General features: G+C 45.9%; 1 protein-coding gene across 2 annotated transcripts in view; it reads left to right on the plus strand.

Annotated features, from left to right (window-relative positions):
- Positions 1-23501, plus strand: part of LOC147606354 (pfkB-like carbohydrate kinase family protein) — a 91112-nt gene that overhangs the window by 51725 nt on the left and 15886 nt on the right. For both annotated transcript variants that reach the window (XM_086791703.1, XM_086791702.1), the window contains 2 exons: positions 1367-1477; positions 1938-2064. In XM_086791703.1, coding sequence (XP_086647829.1) covers positions 1367-1477; positions 1938-2064 — 238 coding nt within the window. The remainder of the gene's footprint in view (positions 1-1366; positions 1478-1937; positions 2065-23501) is intronic.

Raw genomic sequence — 23501 nt, forward strand, 5'->3', positions numbered from 1 at the left:
CAGCCAATGGGTCAGACGCAAGATCAAAGCCGTGCTGCCACCGAGCAAAGAAGGCCTGCGCCGTTCGCAGTGCAAAGGGGGCTCAGCTGCATGACTCGGTCTGATGCCGATGGCGAGTCAAACTCCACCTGGTAGTATCCGCGTCCCAGAGGGTGAATATCGGTGATCTTTGCAGGTTCGCCAATGAGGCTAGCCTGAAAGAGATCCCTAAGCTGTCCGCGCACGGGGCGGCTACCAACAATTTTGCAGACTAGGGTGGAGGTGTCAAGTGAGGCAACAGTCATGGCAAGAACTTGAAAATCCACTTCGGAGAAGGAAATGCAAGCAACGGCAGCTTCGGTCGGGGATGATGGAGTGGCTGCCATGGAGTCCTCCTGAGGGTGAAGACTAGAATGAAACCGAAGCTTGCCAAGAAAAACTAAAACCCCCATAAACCGGAAGGCAAAAACCTGCACGGGAGGGGAGGGAGGAGAGGGGCGAGCAAATGAGAAGAAGAAGGAAAAAGGAGGGGGGGAGGCTCAAAAAAAAAAAGTAAAGAAAAGAAAAGAAAGAAAAGAAAAAAAAGAGAGCAATAAAAAAATAACAATTAAAATATATATATATATATAAATCCGGGTGGAGACACACAATAACAATTAAAATAAAAATACAAATAAAATTTAATTTTTAATTTTTATTTATTAAAAAAAAAGAGAAGAAAAGAAAAGGGGAAGGCGAGGTGGGCAAAAGGCGGACAGAGGGAGTGAACAGGGGGGGCAGCGAAAGGGGAGGGGTGGGCAGCGGATCGAAGAGAGGGGGGGAGGAGGCAGGCAACGAAACACAGAAAGGAATGAAGCAGCGAAGCTAAGAAAGGGGGGGAGGCGGGCAGCGAAGCAAGGAAAAGGGGGGGGGGAAGGAGAGGCACACAGTGGGTGGGGGGAAGAGGGCGCAGGCGACGCGAGCGGAAGGGGGGGGATCCAACAGGAGCTTGCCGACGACATGGGAAGGTGGGGTTGTGTGTGTATAAGGCTCCAAAGTGTCCTCCAAACTTCTGCATCTTATCTGCTTTTCCAATCATTTTCCACCTCAAAGAAGCTTTTCTTGTCCAAGTCAGGTGATATCAAACGCTAAGTGTATTAACAATATCGATGGCAATATAACCTGTGCCTGTGCCTCTCCCTTGAGTTCATCCTACCCATATATGACAAGGAAGTGACCTCTGATTTGTCTTGTTTGTCTTCTGAAAATTGTGGACCTATGGATTCCTCTGTTGTACTTGTAATAATTCTAATGCTTTCTTGTACATACATTTTTCATTATACAATGTGTCTATTCTTTATCTAGCAGAGGGATTGAAGTTTGGAAAATGTTTCAATCACTTGCTTAGGCAAAGCACAAATCAATACCTATCCTGGTTGATGCTGAACGGAAGAGAGAAGGCTTGGATGACTTACTGGCACTGGCTGAGTACGTTGTTTGCTCTTCAAAGTTCCCACAGGTAACAAATTTTTGTGCTGCTAATTGTTGTATTTTTTTAGGTCTCCATCCCACCATGAACCTTATGTGAGCATGATGACACGATCTTTTATATCATAGGGGTGTGTGTGTGGGGGCCGCGGGGGGGGAACAAAGAGAAACTAACTGCATGGTCACCTATTCTTCTGGCCAAATGGTACTCCTTATGCAGTTTTGATGTTCACTGATAGGTCTGTTAATGATACAATGTTTATAAAAAAGACCGTAATCACCTAGCATCTCCACCGCTCAAACTGTGTCTTAGCCAGTTAGTTATTTGTGGGGGTGATTCTTGTTTCTACTTGAAATGTTCAATCAAGTCGATGGTGTTGGCAAATTCATGACTAGGAGCATGTGCCCTCTTGCGTATCCATTCATCTTGCTTGTTCAAGTGTCAGATGTTAAATAATTTGGTCATCGTTGTTTGGGCGTGCACTGTGTAGGCATGGACAGAAGCATCAACCTTGCCAGAAGCACTTATTGAAATTGCATTGAGATTGCCGGATATGAAATTTGTGATTGTCACTCTTGGTGCTTCCGGCTGTTTGATGTTAGAAAAAAGTTTTGCTGGTAAGTAAAAGTTTCACAAATCTGATATGTTTGTTCTTATTTTGGTTTGAATTGGATGCGAAGTTGAGAATCCCAAGTGGTGCTTTGTGTTGTTAAGGTGTTGGATCTCAATGCTTGTGGCTGTGTGATGCTGGCAGTATTAAACATGTTTTTGGTTCTTTTGTGTTTTACACATTTGTTGAAGATTACAAAAACATGTGTAGAGTGTAACCCAAAAGGTTGAGAAAAGGGTAAGGGTGAAGAATAGTGAGAGGGTATGTGCACGTGGGGAGGGTATCAAAAGGTGAAAAAGCTTCATTAAGGATTGGACAACTTACACAAGCATTGAAGAACACTGCTGGAAAAGGAAAGAAGAAAAGAAAATATTACAATATGGAGAGAGAGAAACTGAAAGAAAAAAAACAACTGCTGGCAATGCTTGTGGTATAAGTGCATGGATCTGTGTGAGAGGGAGCCTCGCACTGCCCTGTGTGTTTGTGTGTGTCTGGAAAATCCTGGTGTATGTGAGAGAGACAGAGAAATGAAAATGAAATGATATATTAGCGTCTCTAAGAGGCCATAATGGCCTATGAGACCAAAACTGAGAGTACATCTGAAGTTGGTGTCTCATCAAAGAGAACAACCAAATGAAACTGAAAAGAACAATAAACTGACTATCTTACAATTATAAGAACTATAAGTAAGACTCCTAGATGATACTGAGTAGAAAATACTAGAAAATTTATATCAAGTAGATCCATGTATGCTGATCAGTTGAAGTGCTTCCCTCTCCTCATATCAAATATCTCCGCCATGGGGCTGTCTAGAATGGCGAGGTCGTAGAAGCGAGGTAGGCGCCTCCGATGCTGAGCAATAATGGCTCTGATCTAGCGATGGTGAGGATGCCGTGGTTGGGATCCTGGTGGGCATGGCCGACAAGCACGACATAAGATGACTGCTCTATCAATGGTGCCTCCTTGGGAGTGTGGCTGGTGTCCTGATGGCCCGATGGAGGAGGTATCAGGAGGTGTGTGGGCTGGGCTGCTGGTGCTGGTGCTGAAGAAGTCTGTCAGGATCCTCTGTCTAGGTACATCATGGCTCGGTCTCCTGTCCGCCAAGAGGGTCTCTGTGTCTCTTGAGCTAAAGTAGGAACAATCCCAAGCATCTATGATCCTCAAACTCCATGACCCTACGTAACGGCCCAAAACCCTCTCGGAAGAGGCAGTGATATCTCCCTCGGATCTCATAATAGACTGTACATCGGCAAATGTAGTGCTCCTCTGTCTCTTCCTCCTGGTAGCATAGCTGACAAATGCGGTCATCCGAGATCTGATGCACATATTGCCCTGTCTCAATTTGCAGCTGGTGTGATGAGGTCCGGATTTGTCCAATGGCACAACGTATGCCATGTGATAGGTGTACATCCATGTACGCCGGGCGGGTGATAAAACCATCTGGTGAGAGGTGCAAAAAATGGCTCTTGTAATGAGCCATTTTCGTGCCTAAGGGCCAGACTCCTCTCTATTTCCACTCTGACGATATCCATCCTAATCACACAGTTCTGCTCTGAGCGGGTGAGATCCAAAAATGGACAATCCAGGCTGTACTGAAAGGGTGGGAGTGCCTCTATCCGCAAATAATGTAGGTCAAACCGTGATCTCATCTGAGCATACCAGCAATGAGTATCTCCCTCCTCTGCCAACTATATGGATGAGGTCAATGTCAATCGGGAGTACCTCTGCTGAGGGAGCTCCCATAGCCCCTGTAAAAAGGTAACTGCCTGGAATAGGGCCTCGGTCACTACTGGTGCGGCACCCAACTCAGCCCGAACAATCTCATGTGGTACCAATGATTTGCTCTGAATCATGTGGGCAATCATCATAATCAGTGGTCTCTCCATATGCCTCCATTCCTCATCCGTCCCTCTCTGAGATCTGTGATGTATGCTGGCCCCCCAAATTGGAGCTCCGTACAAGAGGATCTGTGTGACAAGTGTATCAAATAGCCACAATTTGGTGCGCGGCTCCTGAAACTGTATGTGTGCACACTGCCTCTCAAGTACCCCCAAGGCTGCATGCCCTCGAGCTAATCTAGCTGCTGCTGCCTCCTTCAGGGAGAAACACGGTCCTGTGAAAGTAACTCCCAAACAGAGCAAGAAGGAGGGGCCATGGAGAGAGAGAGAGAGACTATGCATCTTCGCTAGCGACCTGTCGAGCATATTCGCCTGAGTCATCTGTGCCTTGCACGTGCACACGCACATGCATGTGTGTATGAGGCCCCGTGTGTGTGCATGTGTGTGTGCCCCTTTGCATGGCTTCTTTCCTGCTCGCAACTGCAGCTGAGTCCCTGCTCTAGGGTTTCTCTACCCCCTGTCGCTGCCATGACTAGTTTGGGCTTTCGTTGCCTCCTTCTAGCCCCTCTTTTTTTCTGCACTCTGTCCAGCCACCTTGTGTTTCTTGCTCTGTGCGCGTTCGTGCACCTTGTGTGTGTGTGTGTGTGTGTGTGTTTGTCAATTGGATCGCAAAGGGCTTCACCTGCTCAAACGTGCTTATGTGTGCTCGCCCAAAATGCATGGGGGCCTGAACATTCTCGATATTCACTATCACATGCTGGCACGTAAGGCCACATTGCTTATTGACTTTGTCCGTCAAACGCAGCCCTGGACAAAGATGTTGGCAGCCATGTGTGCACACATGAAAGTAGATGCTTATGGTCACTGGGTTTTGGATCACTCGGATGTCTTTTTTGGTCATATTACTGGGCGCATACCAGGTTGCCCTTATGCCACTTCCTTGATTACAGCTTGGCAGCAGATCTTATGTTTCATCCATTGGTCAGGTAGACCTCCACATACAGGGAACTCACTCCTATCCCAAAGCATTCATTGGAGTCGAGCCTTTCCTTGGCCTTTAGCGCTGGATCACCCAAGAAAGGCTTATCATCTATCGACTTTGGGAATACGTATGGTACAGGATGTGGTTGATGAGCATGGTATGGTTCTCTCTTTCCCCAGGGCCACCAGGCAATGGCATCTGGGCATGCATCATAGGCCGATATGGCGAGCCATAACTGAACTTCTGGCTCCATTTCAGCCGGTACCCCCTCTTGAGGAGGAGGATTCATTACAGGATTGGCATTTTGATCCTCAGCAGCTGGGTTATGCCTCATTCCCATTTCATCTCCTCACTGCTTCCAAGGCCTACCGTTCACTCATTCCTCAGCCTTGGATAGTGGAACATGGGAACAGGCTATGGCACTTGGATAAGCCTTTGCCTTGGCGGAAATCGATTTTAAAAAAGGTGTGGAAGTCAAAGTTGCCACTTAAGTAGTGGGTCTTTTTTTGGCGATGCATTACAGGCGCGCTACCGATTGGCACTCTACTGGCCCAAAGGCGTATTGCTCCAGCTTTATGTTGGTGTTGCCGCCTTATGCTCGAGACCGTACCTTACTTGTTGTGGAGTTGCTTGCATTCCCGCGGCGATTTTCTTCAACATTTGACAACACTGCTGCAGTATAGATTCCCTCGACAGCGCTTTGGGCGCCTTTTTTGGATTTTTGGTAGATTGTCCCCGGCTTTAGGGGTATGATGATTTCTTCGCATGGGTTCGCTTCTAGGCTCTTTGGACCATCTACTCCACCAGAAATCATCTGCACTTTTCTGGTATGTTGTTCATCCCTTACCCTATTTCCGTGCTGCCCTATTCCGGTCTCTTCGAGATTGCTATGATCTCGACGAGCTTTCTCCCGAGCAGTTTGAAGAATTTTCCCAGTTTTTCTAGTTCGTTCTCATAGTTCCACCCGCTTCGGGTGATATGACTGTACATTTTACTATTTAATATAAACAATGGTTTCACAAAAAAAAAGTGTGTGTGTGTGTGTGTTTGCATAGTGACTGTGTGTGTGTATAGGGAACATATCCATATACATCAAAAGTGGGGGTGTGGCATTGTTTCTTGGTAATAGAACACTTTTACTTAAAAAAGTGTGTACAATGAACAACAAAAACAGTCTTCTCTGCGTGCTTCAGTATGGACTCTTCTCCGGATCAATTGGTTTCAGACCAGAATGTAAATATCAAGGTTTATCATCATGCTCACAAGAATGATGAGTACAAGAACAAGGTTCTCTGTACTGAACTTTGCAAATCTCTCGAGGAGTTATCTTTTGAGGAATGTTTTGTTCATGATATGCTGCTTGATGACTTTGTGGATAGTAAAAAGGATTGGCAATTGCCGGATCCTGATTTTCAGTTTGATATCCCTCTCCCTTCGGTGGTCTCACCACTAAAGAAGTTCTCAAAAAATGGTGTAGTGTTTTTTTTCCCCAAAATGCCTCTTGCGAATGAGGTGGCACAATGGATAAAATCAAAATTGTAGGGAAATGTAGTTGATGGTGTGTACTGGGTTGCTAGAGGATTTTATGAGGTTCTTTTTAAAGAACCTAAACACAAAGCAGCTTTGCTGGATAGCTCGCCTCGCATGTTTGGCACTCAATTGGTTCATGTATTACCATGGTTGGCGAATAAAGACTATGAAAGTGTCATTAAGCATAAATGCCCGGTGTGGGTGACAGTAAATCATTTCTATGAACATTTGCCTACGTTGGCTGCTTCATTGGGTAAGGTAATTTGTCCTCCTTGACCTGTTGAAAATGGAAATTGTTTTATGATTCTTTGGGATACAACTAGGCCTGTTGTTCCCTCGGTCTCTATTGGAGTAAAATTTATTGATAATAGACAGCTTGGGATTGGCCGTTGAAACTATGAGCTTATTTGGGGCACCTTTGTTGGTGCATGCTTTAAATGTAAACAATTTGGATACATTTCCAATAAATATTCCACTGTCATTCACAAACCACCAGCTGTGGCCCAGCCTCTAGTGGCGTCAATTTCGCCCTCTACTTCTACTGCAAATGCCATTCCTATGTCGCCGTCTGCTACTATGGCTAAGCAGCAAGAAAAACCAAAAGGTTCATTGCCTATAGTTAATCAGCAAGCCTCCACCAGTAAGGCTGTGCCATATGGCAAGACTACAACGGATTAGGATGGTTTTGTTGCTCCGAAAAAGATTTTCAAGGCGCCATTGTACAAAATTGGTAATTGGACCCAAATCTAGGAGAATGTAGCTCATAATGTGGATTCCTTAGTGGCCAATGTTCTTAATGCAAAAGTGAATCCCACTGCCAATGCGGGCTCACGTAATTGGATTCAAGTTTGTACTGGAGGTATTCAAATATTGGATAAGCATGATGTTATTTGGAATGTATTGCGGGATCCGGGGGGATCCTTGCATATGGATGAGAGTTAAATCCTCTCATTTCTCTGTTATGTACATAAGATGCTTCCAATAAAGTGTGTTACCTATAATGTACAAGGTATTTGCGATCCTCATAAATGGAGATGTTTATGGGATTATGTACATATGATGAGACCAGATATAGTTTGTTTGTAAGAACATAATTAGCATGAGTATGGTGGCCAGATTGGCCATTTTGCTAGATATGGAATTTTCTTTGTGGGAAGCAAATAATTCTCAGGTGTTGCTTTTCTTTTGCAACATGAACATTGGAATACAGTGATTCCTTGGGTCGATGTATGATTGTGCAATGTATTTTGCAAGGTGAAATTTTCCAGTTTGTAGGAGTGTATGGATCTCAATCTTCCCATGAGCGGCGAAGGATTTGAAATTTCTTCAATTCCTTTTCTTGGTTGACAAATGCTTTCATTTGTGGAGATTTTAACTCTCCACAAAGGGAGGATAATACATCTGGCTCTTCTCATTTGTTACATGTTGAGCGTCAGGCTTGGGACAATTTCATCCTACAAAGTGATGCCTCTGATCTTTGGCTTTCTACTATGGCTGGAATTCCAGGATTCACTTATCAACATAATGCTCTTTCTCAATACTTGGCTAGATTGGACAGATGGTATCTGTTACACACTCCATAGTATGACTCTTCCTCATGTAAGCATTGGGTTGATTATGCCTTAACACTCTCTGATCATACATCATTATGGTAGGCATTATATTTTCATAAGTCCTTGTGGGAACCTCCTCTCTAGCTTCAGAGGCTGTTACGCATGAATAATAGTCATCTCTCACATGATACTTTAAGAACTTTAGTACATGATGCCATTTCTCCGCTTCTTGCTCAGTTGTTAGATAATGTTGACACTGCTTGGTTTTGTTTCATGCAATGAATGTAGATAGTCATTGTTGACTATGGTAGATGCTATGTTGTTGATGCTAGGCAAAGAGTTGAAATGTTAAGCGATAAATCCAGTCGCTTACGATGCTCAGCCATCTTCAAACTCTTACGCAAGATCAACAAACTGTGGTGTGAAGCCAAAGCATGTCTCTATGAATCAACAAAGAAAGCTAAAAAAATGGCGAGTTCAATTGAGATGTAAGCTGGACATCCACAAAAATGGAGCTTGCGACTGTATGTGTCAGTCATTTTCAGCACATATTTCAGAGTTCATCTGCTGTGGATGCTGATGTCCATTATGCTCGCAAAATTTTCTTAAATTGTGTGCATTCCACTGTTGACAATGAATCTGCTTTGAGATATGATCTACCTTTCATTGAGGAAGAGCTGACACATGCGTTACATAGCATGGGGTGTTGGAAGTCACCTGGTTGGGATAATTTGACGGTTGAATTCTTTGTTGCCTTACGAGATGAGCTTAAACTTCTGATCTTGACCATGATCAATGTTGCATGGGAGACAGGTTGTATGCCTACTTCTTGGAAAGAAGGCCTTGTGACTTTGGTACCTAAAAAAGCATTAGGAGAATCTTTTAATGATTGGTGATCAATCACGTTGATGCCAGTTATCTACAAATTGGCAACTAAAATGCTTGCAAATTGTATTGGCGGACTATTTTTTCATGGTTTGCATCCACAACAATATGATTTTGTCCCCAGAAGACAAATTATGGATAATATTGCTAATGTATACCTAGTGATGGAATATGCCAAATATACTTTTCAGGACATCCTTGTTATGCAAGTGGATGTAGCAAAAGCATTCGATACAGTTCAATGAGACTATATAGTTGAGGTCATGGCTGCAATGGACTTAGGTCGTAAAATGCAACAAGCTATTTTTTGGTTACATCAAGATAGTACTGCCCAATGTGTTTTGGGTCGTGATCTCTCATCGAAGTGGAGCAAAAAAGCATGTCATGGCGTTGAAGAGCCTCCTGGATCTGTATGTGTCGAGTGGAGGGTCGTATTAGATCAAGCTCTATCATTGCTAAGGACCCCTTTGGGGCGCAAGGCCGGATAGCTAGTGCGGGTGGTGGGCTCTGATGTGGATACATGTAAACAAATCTGTAATGACCCTTTGATAAGTATCGTGTCGGGTTTGCCTCTTGGTATGCTGTCTTAGTACTACATCCCTATGACATTTGAGCTCTAGCAAGTACATGCCTAGGAATCTTTGATCATCATACTGCATCACTTGTGTAGCATGAGAGACAAAGAAAGAAAGAAAGAAAGAAAGATATATTAAGCGTCTACTAAAGACCCAATCGGCCTATGAGACCAAAGTGATACAATAATGTCCATAGCATATCTCATCATGGAATGGAAAATAAAACAGAAAGAAAACATAAATATAGCTATCTCACTGGGGTGAGACAAAACTGTCCATGGAAACTCGTCATGGAATACTAAGAACATAAAAACATGGGAGCAACATCAGCTCCGAGTAGATGGTGTACCACTCTCCAAAAGTCAAGCATGGGGCTGACGAGTATGGCCGAGAGGTCTCCCTCAGCTATGTCGCGTGGAAAGGTAGCTCGATGGCGGTGGAGCATGTCCTGGATCTGGCGCTGATGAGGTGATCGTGGCCGATGGGGGGGTCGAGGGCGTCGGGCATGCTGGAGTGCAGAGGCTCGGTCCGAGGTAACTCCTCTCGGGTCCAGAGCAGCTCGTGGAGGGTCCACAAGATCCACTATGTCGGTGTCCTCCACCTCCTGGGTCCGGAAGAAACTGGTGATGGTTGGCTGCCGAGGGAGGGGGACGGGGTGGCTGGGGCGTGTGTCTCAAGAAGGTGTCCCTGTGTCTGCGGAGCTCAAGCAGGAAGAGGCCCAGGTAGCGCTGGTCCTGGAGGTCAATGATCCTAGAGAGTGGACCGAATCCCTCACAAAATAGACAGTGAAACCTCCCGCGGATCTCATAGTATACTGGGCAGCGGCATATGTAATGCTCCAACATCTCAACCTCTATGTGGCATAGTCGGCAGATCCTCTCCTCTGTGGCCGTACAAGCTTCTCGGCTCTGAAGATGCGCTTAGCTCTACCTGTCTCCACTCTGAGGCGGTGGGAAGAAACCCGTATCTGGCCAATCGCAATCCGCATGGCATGGGACATGTCAACACTCAAGTAGCCCGGCTGCTAGATGAATCCATCCTTAGTGAGCGTGAGGAAGTGGTCTCTGTAAAAGTGCATCTTCATGGGGAGCTCCGGGGGTGTGATCCATGTGCAATGTGTGTAGAGGCTAAGAAGATCTGACCGGATAACCCGGTTGGTATCCTCGTGAGACGGCCGGAAAAAAGGGGAGTCCAAACTGTACTGAAGGGGGGGTAGGTGGTCCATGCAGAGCCCATATACTGAGAACCAAGTGGAAACTAGTGCATACCATACTCCAGAGTGCCCCTCATGTGCTAGCTGTCTGGAGGACTCCAAGGCAAGCCTCGGGTACCTATGGGGATCCATGGGACTGATGCGATGGAGGTATGTGACTGTTTGGAAGACTGCCTCACTACCATCGGAGAGAGAGAGAGAGAGAGAGAGAGAGAGAGAGAGAGAGAGAGAGAGAGAGAGTTCTTACCTTTATGAAAAAAAGAGAGAGAGAGAGAGAGAAATGAAATGAAATGTTATATTAACGTCTTCAAAAGGCCAAAGTGACCTATGAGACCAAAGTTACAACCATATGACATCTGATACATTATCTGGAAAAGAAAAGAAAGGACTGAAGGTAAGTATCTAGCCCTACAATACATCAGTAGGGAGCATCCGGAAGCAGCAACTAGGGAGAGTGGGAAGCTAATGCTACTAGTCAAAATGGGATTCATGAGTACATGGATACATGAATACATGAATATGGGGGGGTACAAAAGTGACAGTGAGTACAACAGTATATGGCTGGAGTGGTAATCATCCTAGGAGCTCTAGCATGGGTCTCTGCCGGATGGCCTGGATATCTGCCATAGTGAGATGCCTGGTCCGACGAGCCCGATGCCTCGCAATGATGCTCTGAATCCTCCGGTGTAGGCACCGTCTCTGATGTAAGGATCCGCGAACCCTCGGGCGTCTGGATCTGCCCAAGTAGATAGCTCTCTCAACTAGAGTCCCACGGGGTGCCCACTGGGCTGTCGGCTGTGTCCCCTCCCGGGTAGTCCCTCTAAAGAAGTCAGAGAAGATGGTCTCTATAGAAAGCCATCTTCGTCCCTAACTCCTGTGAGGGCTCTAGCCATGTCCTCCTAGTGTCCAACTGAATGAGGTCCTGTCTGATGACTCTACTAATCTCAGAATGTGTCAAGGTGAGAGAGGGTGCCTCTAGAGAGTACTGGAAGGGTGGAAGTCTGTCTAAGCTGAACCCGTGGAGCTCAAACCAGGATGCTATCTGCGCATACCAACATGAAGTGTCTCCCTCCATGGCTAGCTGATGAGAGGACTCTAAAGCAAGTCGTGCATACTGGTGCCGGGGAAGCTCCCAGGTGCTATGAATGAAGGACACTGATCTGGCAAGAGCCTCGACTACAATCGGTGGTGCTCCCATCTCGGCTCGGATAATCTCACGGGGTACCGAGGCCTTAGCCCGAATCATCTTGGAGATCATGGACACAAGTGGTCTCTCCATCGATCTCCATCCATCGTATGTGCGTCCTGATCGACTGTGACGATCTAGGCTAGGCCCCCAGATCTGTACTCCATATAGCATAGCCGATGTGACCAGCGTGTCAAAAAGCCACAGCTTAGTGCGTGGCTCCTGAAACTGTACCTGTGACTGAGCACATCCTCTCTAGACCTCCTAGTGCTGCATATCCTCTAGTCAATCTGGCCTTTGCTGCCCCCCTCATGGAAAATGTGGGCCCAGTGAACACCACTCCAAGATATGTGTATGAGTCAACATACTCCACTGTCTCCTGCCCATATGTGAAAATAGGCGCTGATCTCCAGACCCACTGAGCTGTAGTGTTAAACACCATAACCTTGGTCTTACCAAGGTTAACTGAGAGCCCACTGTCCTGTGCATAAGGATGTAAAGTATCCAAGTGCCTCTGCATACCCTCTGGTGAGTCGGCTATAAGCACAATATCATCAGCATATAAGAGCAGAGGTATCCAAGTGCCAGCCAACTAGGCTCCTCTGTCCCCTCGTGTCCCAATATAATCAGAGATCTCATCAATGTATAGTCCAAATAGAGTCGGAGAGAGCGGGCAGCCCTGTTTCACCCCTATAGTGGAGTGTATTGGCTGGGAGAGACCCTCTGAAGTCCGCACCTGCCCAACTATTGTCTCATAAAGTGCCATAATACCCCAAATGAGCTCACATGGAACCCCCAAGTCTTGCAGCCTACGCATCAGTCTACCTCTGGGCACTGTGTCAAAGGCCTTGCGGAAATTCACAAAGCCACAGTAGATCCTCCTCCCATGTGCTCTGCCCTCCTAAATGATGGCCCTGAGGGTAAAGATATGATCCAAAGTAGAGAAGCTCCTCCTGAAACTGGCATGTCCCTAAGCTCGGACCCCTTGTCTCTCTGCCCATCTGCTCAACTCATGCTCAAGAGTAGAGGTATATAGCTTGGCCAGCAAATGACCAATCATAATGGTGCGGTAGTTAGTCGGTAGGCTCGGATCTCCAGACTTGAGTACCGGCACAATCGTGGAAGTACTCCAAGTCCCAAGAAGCCCCTCACACATGGCTCTATTAAACATGAGAGCTAGCAAGTCTGCAATCATATCTCTAGCATGTATGAAGTGCTCGGCTACAATGCCCTCATGATCCTGTGCCCTCCCTGTATGCAATCTGTTGATGATCCTCCTCACCATCTCTGCTGTGAAGAAGGTAGAAGTGGGTGGACAAGGTTCTGGAGGGTTTGGTAGTGGTGGCTGCTCTGGTACTGTGTAGAGGGAGGCTGCATACTCGCCCCATGTATCTGGAGAGGTAATGGCCGGAGGCGGGGGGTGCACTCTAAGCAATCTCCAGGCCTCCCCAGAATCCTGACTCAAAAACAACTATAGATGTCTCTCCAGCCGAGCTAAGAATGCTCTCTTCTTCCGCCGAGTGAGGGATCGGAAGATGATGCGTGACTGTCTATATGTAGTAACACCTGTGGCCACCTCTCTCTGTAACCGGGCTCTGAGCTCCCTACAGTCATCATCATACCAACTATTCTGGGGCATGCTCCCAGGACGTGGTCGTACTGTGGGCTGCGTGTGTGGGAAGGCCGTCGCTGTAGCTGTATGTAAAGCCTCTGTCAGGATCTGTGTGAGCTCTGCTAATGGCCTGTGTGGATCCTCTGTTGTAGATCTCTGCGGTGTATACTCCATCAGTCTCTCTACAGAAGGTATATCTCGGGTGATAGGAGGACTGCCCAACCTGGCGGGTACTATAGTGGAAATCCATCGTAAAGGAGAGAAGTGCATGATCCACCGTAACTCGGATGGGCCTGGGGCCAATCCCAAAATCCTGGATACTCGGGATGAAGGTTGGCGAGGCTAAAACATAATCCACTGTGCTGGCCCCATGTGTCTGTCCTCAAAGGCCCTCACATCTAGTCTCAATGCTCCCTTGCAGTTCTATACTGCAAGTCTCAGACTGGTCCCATAGGTCTCGCACCGTCAGGTGGTGCGTCTCTCTAGTATCACCACTCTGCCTCCTCTGTAAAAATGCTAGCTTCCCTTTTTCTCTGGCTGCCCTAATCTCCGGCATGCACTCCCTCATATGTGCTAGCTGTGCCAAGGTGAGGTCATCTCCTAAAAAGATGCCCGTTTTCTTAAGGGCGGAGCGCTTGGCCAAGAAATCCTTCTTGGCCTCCAAGGTGGGAAAGCGTAAAATGAGAGCTTCGAGCTCTCTCCTCCATTCTTGTCTTTCTTGCCCACTCTCCAAGCCCCCGTGTGTGTAGGCCTCGAAATGCCCATGCATGTGTATAAATCTTTGGCTTCCTCCTCTACATTGTCACCGTCCTTAAGCCCCGTGATCCGCACATGAAGTTCCCTTGTCTTTCTTCTTTGTTCCTCCTCAATGGTTAGGTTGATAATCTTCGAGGTAGATGTGCTTTCGGCCTCCTTGTTCTTACCTTTCTTGACCACTTCTATCCATTTCTCCGCTTTATCTACTTGCTTTTGCGTCTTCGTGAGCACCTCCACCCACGAGGAGGTCTCCCGGGCTTTCTTTTCTTCTCCCTCTTGAAGTGTTCTCACTTGGGCCTTGATGGTGTTCACAGAGAGAGAGAGAGAGAGAGAGAGAGAGAGAGAGAGAGAGAGAGAGAGAAAGATATATTAACGTCTACGAGAGGCCAAAGTCGGCCTATGAGACAAAAAATAATAATACAACTGTGTTCTTCCGGTCATCGGAAGAAAATAAACAAGAAAAAGTGTGCATGTGTCTGGATACAACTGTGAATCATCATGGATCGGTGGAGCCCATATACAAACAATATAAGGGGGGTGGGGATGTGGATGGAGTGCTAAGGCAAGAGAGAGAAGAAGAAGAAGAAGAAGAAGAAGAAGAAAATTATATTAACGTCCATAGATGCCCAAAATGGCTATGAGACCCAATACATAACACAAAAGGCCATGCTGGTCTTGAGCGAAATCTATGATCTAGCAAAAGAAAACATCCTACTAATCCACCAGGGTGGAGAGAGAGAGAGAGAGAGAGAGAGAGAGAGAGAGAGAGAGAGAAATGAAATGATATATTAACGTCTCTAAGAGGCCATAATGACCTATGAGACCAAAACTGAGAGTACATTTGAAGTTGGTGTCTCATCAAAGAGAACAACCAAATGAAACTGAAAAAGTACAATAAACTGAATGTCTTACAGTTATAAGAACTGTAAGTAAGACTCCTAGATGATACTGAGTAGAAAATACTGGAAAACGTATATGAAGTAGATCCATGTATGCTGAGTAGTTGAAGTGCTTCCTTCTCCTCATATCAAATATCTCCGCCATGGGGCTGTCTAGAATGGAAAGGTCGTAGAAGCGAGATAGGCACCTCTGATGCCGAGCAATAATGGCTTTGATCTGGCGATTGTGAGGATGTCGTGGTCGGGATCCTCGTGGGCGTGGCCGACGACCACGACATAAGACGACTGCTCATTTAGTGGTGACTCCCTAGGAGCATGGCTGGTGCCGTGATGGCCCGATGGAGGAGGTATCAAGAGGTGTGTGGGCTAGGCTGTTGGTGCTGGTGCTGGTGTTTGTGCTGAAGAAATCTTTCACGATCCTCTGTCTAGGTACATCATGGCTCGGTCTCCTATTTACCAAGAGGGTCTCTATGTCTCTTGAGCTCAAGTAGGAACAATCCCAGGCATCTCTGATCCTCAAACTCCATGACCCTGCATAACGGCCCAAAACCCTCTCGGAAGAGGCAGTGATATCTCCCTCGGATCCCATAATAGACTGTACAACGGCAAATGTAGTGCTCCTCTGTCTCTGCCTCCTGGTAGCATAGCTGACAAATGCTGTCATCTGAGATCTGATGCACATATCGCCTTGTCTCAATTTGCAGCTGGTGTGATGAGGTCCGGATCTGTCCAATGGCACAATGTGATAGGTGTACATCCATGTACGCCAGGCGGGTGATAAAATCATTTGGTGAGAGGTGCAGAAAATGGCTCATGTAACGAGCCATTTTCGTGCCTAGGGGCTCAAGGGGACTAATCCATGTCCTCTCTGTGTCCACTCTGACGATATCCATCGTAATCAAGCAGTTGTGCTCTGAGCGGGTGAGATCCAAAAATGGACAATCCAGGCTGTACTGAAAGGGTGGGAGTGCCTCTATCCGCAAACCATGTAGGTCAAACCATGATCTCATCTGAGCATACCAGCAATGGGTATCTCCATCCTGTGCCAACTGTATGGATGAGGTCAATGGCAATCGTGAGTACCTCTGCTAAGGGAGCTCCCATAGCCACTGTAAAAAGATAACTGCCTGGAATAGGGCCTCAGTCAGTACTGGTGCGGCACCCAGCTCCGTCCGAACAATCTCATGTGGTACCAATGATTTGCTCTGAATCATGCGGGCAATCATTATAATCAGTGGTCTCTCCATATGCCTCCATCCCTCATCCGTCCCTCTCTGAGATCTGTGATGTATGTTGGGCCCCCAAATTGGAGCTCCATACAGGAGGGTTGGTGTGTGCAACAAGTGTATCAAATAGCCACAATTTGGTGCGTGGCTCTTGAAACTGTACGTGTGCACACTGCCTCTCAAGTGCCCCCAAGGCTACATGCCCTCCAGCTAATCTAGTTGCTGCTGCCTCCTTCAGGGAGAAACGCGGTCCTGTGAAAGTAACTCCCAAGTAGACATACGACCTAATGTACTCAACCGGCTCCCCTCGGAAAGTGAACTGAGGCTCTGATCTTGTCACCCATGCCTGTGTGGTGTTAAATGCCATAACCTTGGTTTTCCCAAGGTTCACTGTCAGATCTCTATCCGCACAGAATGCCGGTAATGCATCTAGATGTCTCTGTAATCCCTCCGGAGAATCTGAGATTGGAACAATATCATCATCATATAACAAGATGGGTATGAACACCCCTGCCAGGCATGCCCCTGGGCCTCCCAATTTGTCTACATAATCGGAGACCACATCAATGTATAGTCCAAAGAGGGTGGGTGATAGCGGGCATCCCTGCTTCACCCCTATCGTGCTGGTCACCATATCGGATAGTCCGCCTGGAGCTCGGACTCTGCCTGTCACAGACTCATACAAAGCATATATCCCCCACTGCATATGCTCAAGTACCTCAATGTCATGCAATCTATGCATAAGCCTGGCACGTGGTACGGTATCGAAGGCTTTTTGGAAGTCCACAAAGCAACAGTATATCCTTCTCTTCTGTGCCCTGCCCTGTTCAATAAGTGCCTGAAGTGTTAGTATGTGATCCAAGGTAGTAAATCCTCTCCTGAAGCCGGCCTGTCCGTGTGCTCGATGACCATGCCTCTTTGCCCAACGGCTCACCTTCGACTCCAATATAGAGCCATATAGTTTGGCCAAGTAATGACCAATCATGATCGTCATGTAGTTGCCTGGTACCATGGGGTGTAAACAGAAGGGCAACAGAACACGGAAAATCTTATCAATCATGAAATCTGAAAATACACATAAGCATGCTAGATAAACAGGATGACAAATCTGCATAGTACACCACACTAGGGGCCAGAAGATGGGCTGACACCCCCCCCCCCCCCCCCCCCCCCGCGCGGGCCCTTTATGGTTAGATTACCAAAAAGGAGTCTGCTTCCAATACAACTTTGCGGGTGCCGAGGGTTCACCATTGGCTGCACTTGTTTCTTCCAACACAATATGAAAACAAGAAAACATAACATAAACTGAATTTTCAAACAAATCTCAGCACAAGTGAGCATTCCTGGCATAAAGCATATGTAGGACAACCATGGACAGCCCATAGCACTCCCACATCAGCCCGGGACAGCTCTGCATCACCGTCTTCTTCCTGTCTGGCTCATAGAGCAAGTTGACCAGCCCTCAAAGGCTGTTTTCAGCAGTCAACCAGCCCTCAGTAGCCTCATAAGAAATCGACCAGCAGCTGTACACAAGACTGCAAGCCCCCGGTCAGAAGGAAAATTGTCTAGATGCCCACGACCAGCTCTTCCTCCCTGTTTTATCCTCTGTCCAGCCTTTGTTCAAGCTGGAAATCAGCCGGCCAGCAGTGGAGAACATGCAGAAGGGGTCGGCCAGCACCTCCCATGCACCTGTTAGGTTTTTGTCGTGATAGAAGGCTGTAAACAGCCTGTAGAAGCAGTCGACCAGCTCCCATGCACCCGGAAAAGCAGGTGCCTCACATAAAACTGGAGTCTTACTCAAGATTAGAGCTCCTCCGTCAGTTTTAGCTCCCACGTGTGTTTTTTAGGTCTAGAAGGGGGCGTCTACTTGAAGGAGGCCCAAATAACGTCAAGTTCCCAGCTTTTTGACCGCCACGTGTATGAAATAAGTCCTGCTCGATGTGTACTCACTTATAAGTTGTCCGGCCACTTATAAGTGAATGTGAACCTGCATCAATAACTATTAGCATGTGAACTCATAAAGCTGTAAATTGAGTTTTTGGGAATACTTACCACTTGCAAAACACATGTAGACCACCTGTCAGTCCCAAACAGGTGTGCACATACACGTCCACAAGGTGCCCATGCGTCCCCAGCACCATGGACAACGTAGACAGAAATCTCAAGCATTGTCCAGGCAAACAAGACAAGTCATCCAAAGATAAAATCAAAGTCATGCACACACACATGAATGCAGCTAGATTGGAAGAAACACCCATTTGCTCAGTTGTATCCGATAAAATGTCCAGGGCTCATGATCCTTTCGGAACCTTCCCTTAACATCAATACAAAAGATCTCTAGGATAGCTAGTCCCAAGGAATTACATCATGTCAGGCTCCATAAGCCATACATGTGCTATCATGTCAGGCTACACCAGCCATACATATACTGTCATGTTAGGCTACACCAGCCATACATGTACTGTCATGTCAGGCTCCATATGCCACAGAGACACACCGATGTCAGGCTACACCAGCCATAGATGTATGTCATGTCAGGCTCCACATGCCACACATGAACAATAGAAAAATAGAAGCTGTAAGGAATTTTGTGACATTCCCCCCGACTTCTAAGCAGTTGACTGCAACTGAAAAGCTTCCAAGTAGGCCTTTAGAAGCTCCAGATAATCCGCAAATTAATCCTCGTCCTTCCATTTTGCATCCATAGCCGAATAGTTTTTAAACTTCACAAGATACCTACGCACTAGCTTGCCACTTTCATGCTTGCGCTCTTTATGAAAAACTATCTGCTCAGGTTGCAATACCTCCTCAAGTTCATCGACTTCTGGTGGATCTTCCAAAACTGGTTCCATAGGAGGTGGTCCCACATAAGGCCTCAACAAACTGACATGAAAGGCATTGTGTATTTTCCAGTGATTGGGCAATACCAATCTATATGCCACTTCATTTATTTTCTGCAAAATTTGGAATGGCCCATAATACATGTTTGAAAGCTTAGGAAACCGGCCTTCCTTACCTGGCCGCTTCCGAAGACGTGCTTTCTCAAACTTAAGTAATACCTAATCACCTTTCTTGAAAACCACCTCTCACCTGTGTTTGTCCGCTGCCTTTTTCTGCTTAGCTTGAGATCTTTCTATGGCTGTCCGAACCTGTGCAAACGCAGTATCCAAATCATTGACATACTCATCTACTGCAAAGATTTCATCTTTTGTTCGTAAGATAGGTGGAAGCACCACCTTGCCATAGACTATCTCAAATGGAGCCTTATTAGTTGAAGAATGCACTGTGTTATTGTATGCAAACTCAACCAATGGCAAATACTGTTCCCAATCTGACTTCTGCTCAGATACATAACACTTGAGCAAGTCAAGCACAACTGAATTTGCAATTTCACTCTGACTATCCGTCTGAGGATGATAGGCTGATGAAAAACTTAACTTTGTGTCCATATTATCAAATAATGCCCGCCAAAATAAATTGGTAGTCCGAGGATCTCTATCCCCCACAATAGACTTGGGCATGCCATGATGTTTGAAAATATGAGCTAAGAACAACTTTGCCATGTGCTTTGGCTTGATTGTTTTCCTCATAGGAATAAAGTGTGCCTGTTTGCTAAAACGATCTATAATAGTTCATATAGCATTATTTCCATGTGCCGATTTCGGCAAATCCATAATGAAATCCATAGCAATGCTTTCCCATGGTTCCTGTGGAATGGGTAAGGGCTGAAGCAAACCAGGTGTCTTGTGGCTGTCAAACTTGACTTTCTGACACACTATGCACTCTCGCACATAAGCTTCAATATCCCTGCGTAGAGCTAGCCACCAAAAGAAATATCTTTCCAAAGCCTGTGTAGTAGCCAGAATACCACGATGACCAGCATATGGTGGAGCATGACACTCTTCCATAACCTTTTGGCGTAATTTACGCACTACACAAATACGATTCTGCATCATCAAAAACCCATCTCTAATCGAATAAGATGGGACAGTAGTACCATGATTCAAATCAGCCCAAATAAGCTGAAAATCTGTCTCTCTAATATACATATCTCGCATCCCTGATAAGTCCTGATGGTAGGCGGTAGTTACAGCATGCAGTTGTGGCCTGCGTGACAAAGCATCCGCCACCAAATTCTTCTTGCCTGGGGTATGCAAAATCTGAAAATGGAACATGGACAAGAAGTTTGCCCACCTTAGATGCTTTTCCGAAAGTTTAGGCTTTGTAAGAAAGTTTTAAGTGTCGCAAACTTTGGTGATTTGTTTTTACCATAAATTCAGCCCCCAAAAGATAATGCTTCCATGCTTGAAGGGCATGAATAACGGCCAACAACTCTTTTTCATAAACTTGCAAATACAATTCCGCATGTTGCAGGCGACGGCTTTCAAAAGCCACTGCATGTCCCTCTTGGTTCAAAACAGCCCCCAAACAATTTCCACATGCATCACACTCGACCACAAAAGGTCTAGGCAAATTTGGAATAATAAGAACTGGCCCTGATATGATGGCATCCTTCAACTTCTGAAAAGCTGTCTTTTCGGGTTCTGACCAACGGAATGCTACTTTCTTCTTCGTTAGATTATGTAACGGTGAAGCTAAGAAAGCAAAGTGTCGAATAAATCGACGATAATAAGAGCATAAACCAATAAAGCTCCTAACTTGATGCACATTCCGCAGTTCTGGCCAATCCTTGATTGCTTGAATCTTTGCGGGATCCATGCATACTCCATCCTTGGAAACAATTTGCCCTAAATAGTGAATTTCTGACAAGAAGAATTCACTCTTCTTCCCATTGATGAAAAGCTTATGTTTCCTTAGCTCTTCAAAAACAATGGCAAGATGCTCTTTATGTTCAACCTCACTCTTTGAAAAAATAATAAAATCATCAAAGAAAGTTCCTGTGAACTTGCGGTGAGGTCTAAAAATTCTGTCCATCATTCTATTGAAAGTGGCGGGAGCATTCGTAAGTCCAAATGACACAACCAAATACTCATATAATCCAAATGATGTTCGAAAAGCCGTTTTGTGCAAATCTTGAGGTACCACTCAAATCTGATGGTAACCACTCTTAAGATCAATGCGACTGAAACAAGCAGCTCTCTCAAGTTTACCAAGAATATCATCGATTCAAGGAATCGAAAATCTATTCTTGATAGTAATTTTGTTAAGGGTCCTATAATCAACACACATTCTGTATGTCCCATCCTTTTTATGTACAAGTAAAGCTGGAGAACAATAAGGCGAAGAACTTGGCCTTATCAACCCCTTCTCAAGTAAATCATTTACTTGAGTCATGATTTCCTCCTGTTGGGCAGCACTCACCCTATAAGGAGGTTGGTTAGGAGGAGAGCTCCCAATGATTATATCAATACAATGATCCTCTGGCCTCTCTGGAGGTAACTGTTCTGGTAGTGAATCAGCAAAACAATCAGCATATTCACTTAAGAAATCAATCTTATCTTGATCTACAGACTACAAGAGTTACAACATCATGCTCAGCATTATCACGTACAAAGACCAAGTAAGAACAAGCTGATTTCTTTATTGCCTTTGAAATAGATATATGGCTTACAACGGGTATGGTACTCCTAGTAGTACCCATGTCAATACAAACTTCTCTACCCCTATGAGTAAACATAACTTTCTTTTCTTTGTGCAAAATCTTGGGATCCAAATGATAATGCCAAGGCATCCCAAGTATCACATCACATCTTGTAAGTGGTGCCACGAGGAAGTCTTCATGATCCAAATATCCCTGTATTTGTAAGCGAAGCTTCCCAATGATGGGAGTGACCTTAACTTCCTTGCCCTCAAAGGCAACATGTGCATGAAAGTCCATGCCCAATTCCTCGGGCTTTAACCCAAGCGCAGCAACCATCTGTATGGATATGAAGTTATCTGTTGAGGCATTATCAAAAAGGAATAAAGCTGTTGTAAACCGGCCTCGGTCTTCAGACAAAACCAAAGGGCGGTGCGAAATAAACACTCGCACACAAAACACTTCAACACCTTTGCGGACCTAGAAAAGGAAAACAAACAGGGGGAGCTAGAGTGCTCTTGCAAACAGTACACAGACACTGATTGGCCCCAAAACGCAGTGGCGCCCCTTGCGGTATTTCTTTAATTGATTATAAGAGAGCTTTGATTACAGTAAGGCTGGAAACTCAGCCGTCATAGTAGAACTCCTGAAGCCTGCAAAGACCCTGCATCATGGCTTCTTGTCCACTCGGCATCCACATACCATTCCAGTCATTGTTCACATCAAAAGACTCTTTCACATGAGTCCTGCATACAGAAGCTTTCTCCCATGATCAGGGCTGCCACAACCATCCATAGCCTCTCACCCTATGAACAGCATCACACCCTCACACATCCAGTACTTCTGCATCACAACAAAGACTCCCAACTTGTTCCCAAAAGAGAACTCGCATCACAGCACAACATACCATATATAGACACACCTGTACACTCCCTCTCTACCTTCCAAGGGTACTATCCATCTCAGTCATGGATTCCCTGTCCCCTGTCCGATCAGTAGCAAGGCTATACCAAACATGTGTCCACTCCTGTAAACTGTTGCCTGCCTGTGACGTATCTCCTGGAGAAACCCCAAAACATGTTTCCACATGAAACCCTTAGGGGTCTGTTTCAGCAAACATCGGGTGACCTGTTTCCCCATGAAACATTTGGTCTGGCCCAGCATGAAACCCCTGTCCTATTTCCACGTGAAAACATTCTCGGCACATACTCAAATGTAGTGCCAACACAACACACAAACAAAAGTGAGAGCTCTTACTGAATATGTCTGGCTGTATTTCTGCCCCACAACTGTGTTACATAGGTATGCCCAAAATTGCAAGTCCCTCTGTTCCTTCCAAGCAGGAAGAAAGCAATCTGCTCCATGGGTATGCACCCATGAGAGCTTGCGTCACTTCCATGCCAAGAAACATAACCAGGTTACCTTGTACTTGCAGCCAATAACCCATGTACACAGTGTACTTGCAGCCAAGCAAAACAGCCCATAATCAGTCTCAAAACATGCCCTGTTGCAAGGAGGATCAGCACACTTGTGCACCTCTGCAATCTTGGCCGCCTGAGAGTCCAGAGCAACCAGCCCCTTGGCTGTATGTCCAGAGAAACCAGCCCCCTGGCCGCCTGTATGCGTGGTTTGTAATACAGCAGCCAACCA

This window comes from Cibotium barometz, chromosome 57, assembly GCF_041138505.1.
Source record: "Cibotium barometz isolate CiBa-2024 chromosome 57, ASM4113850v1, whole genome shotgun sequence".
In the NCBI taxonomy this organism is placed as follows: domain Eukaryota; kingdom Viridiplantae; phylum Streptophyta; class Polypodiopsida; order Cyatheales; family Cibotiaceae; genus Cibotium; species Cibotium barometz.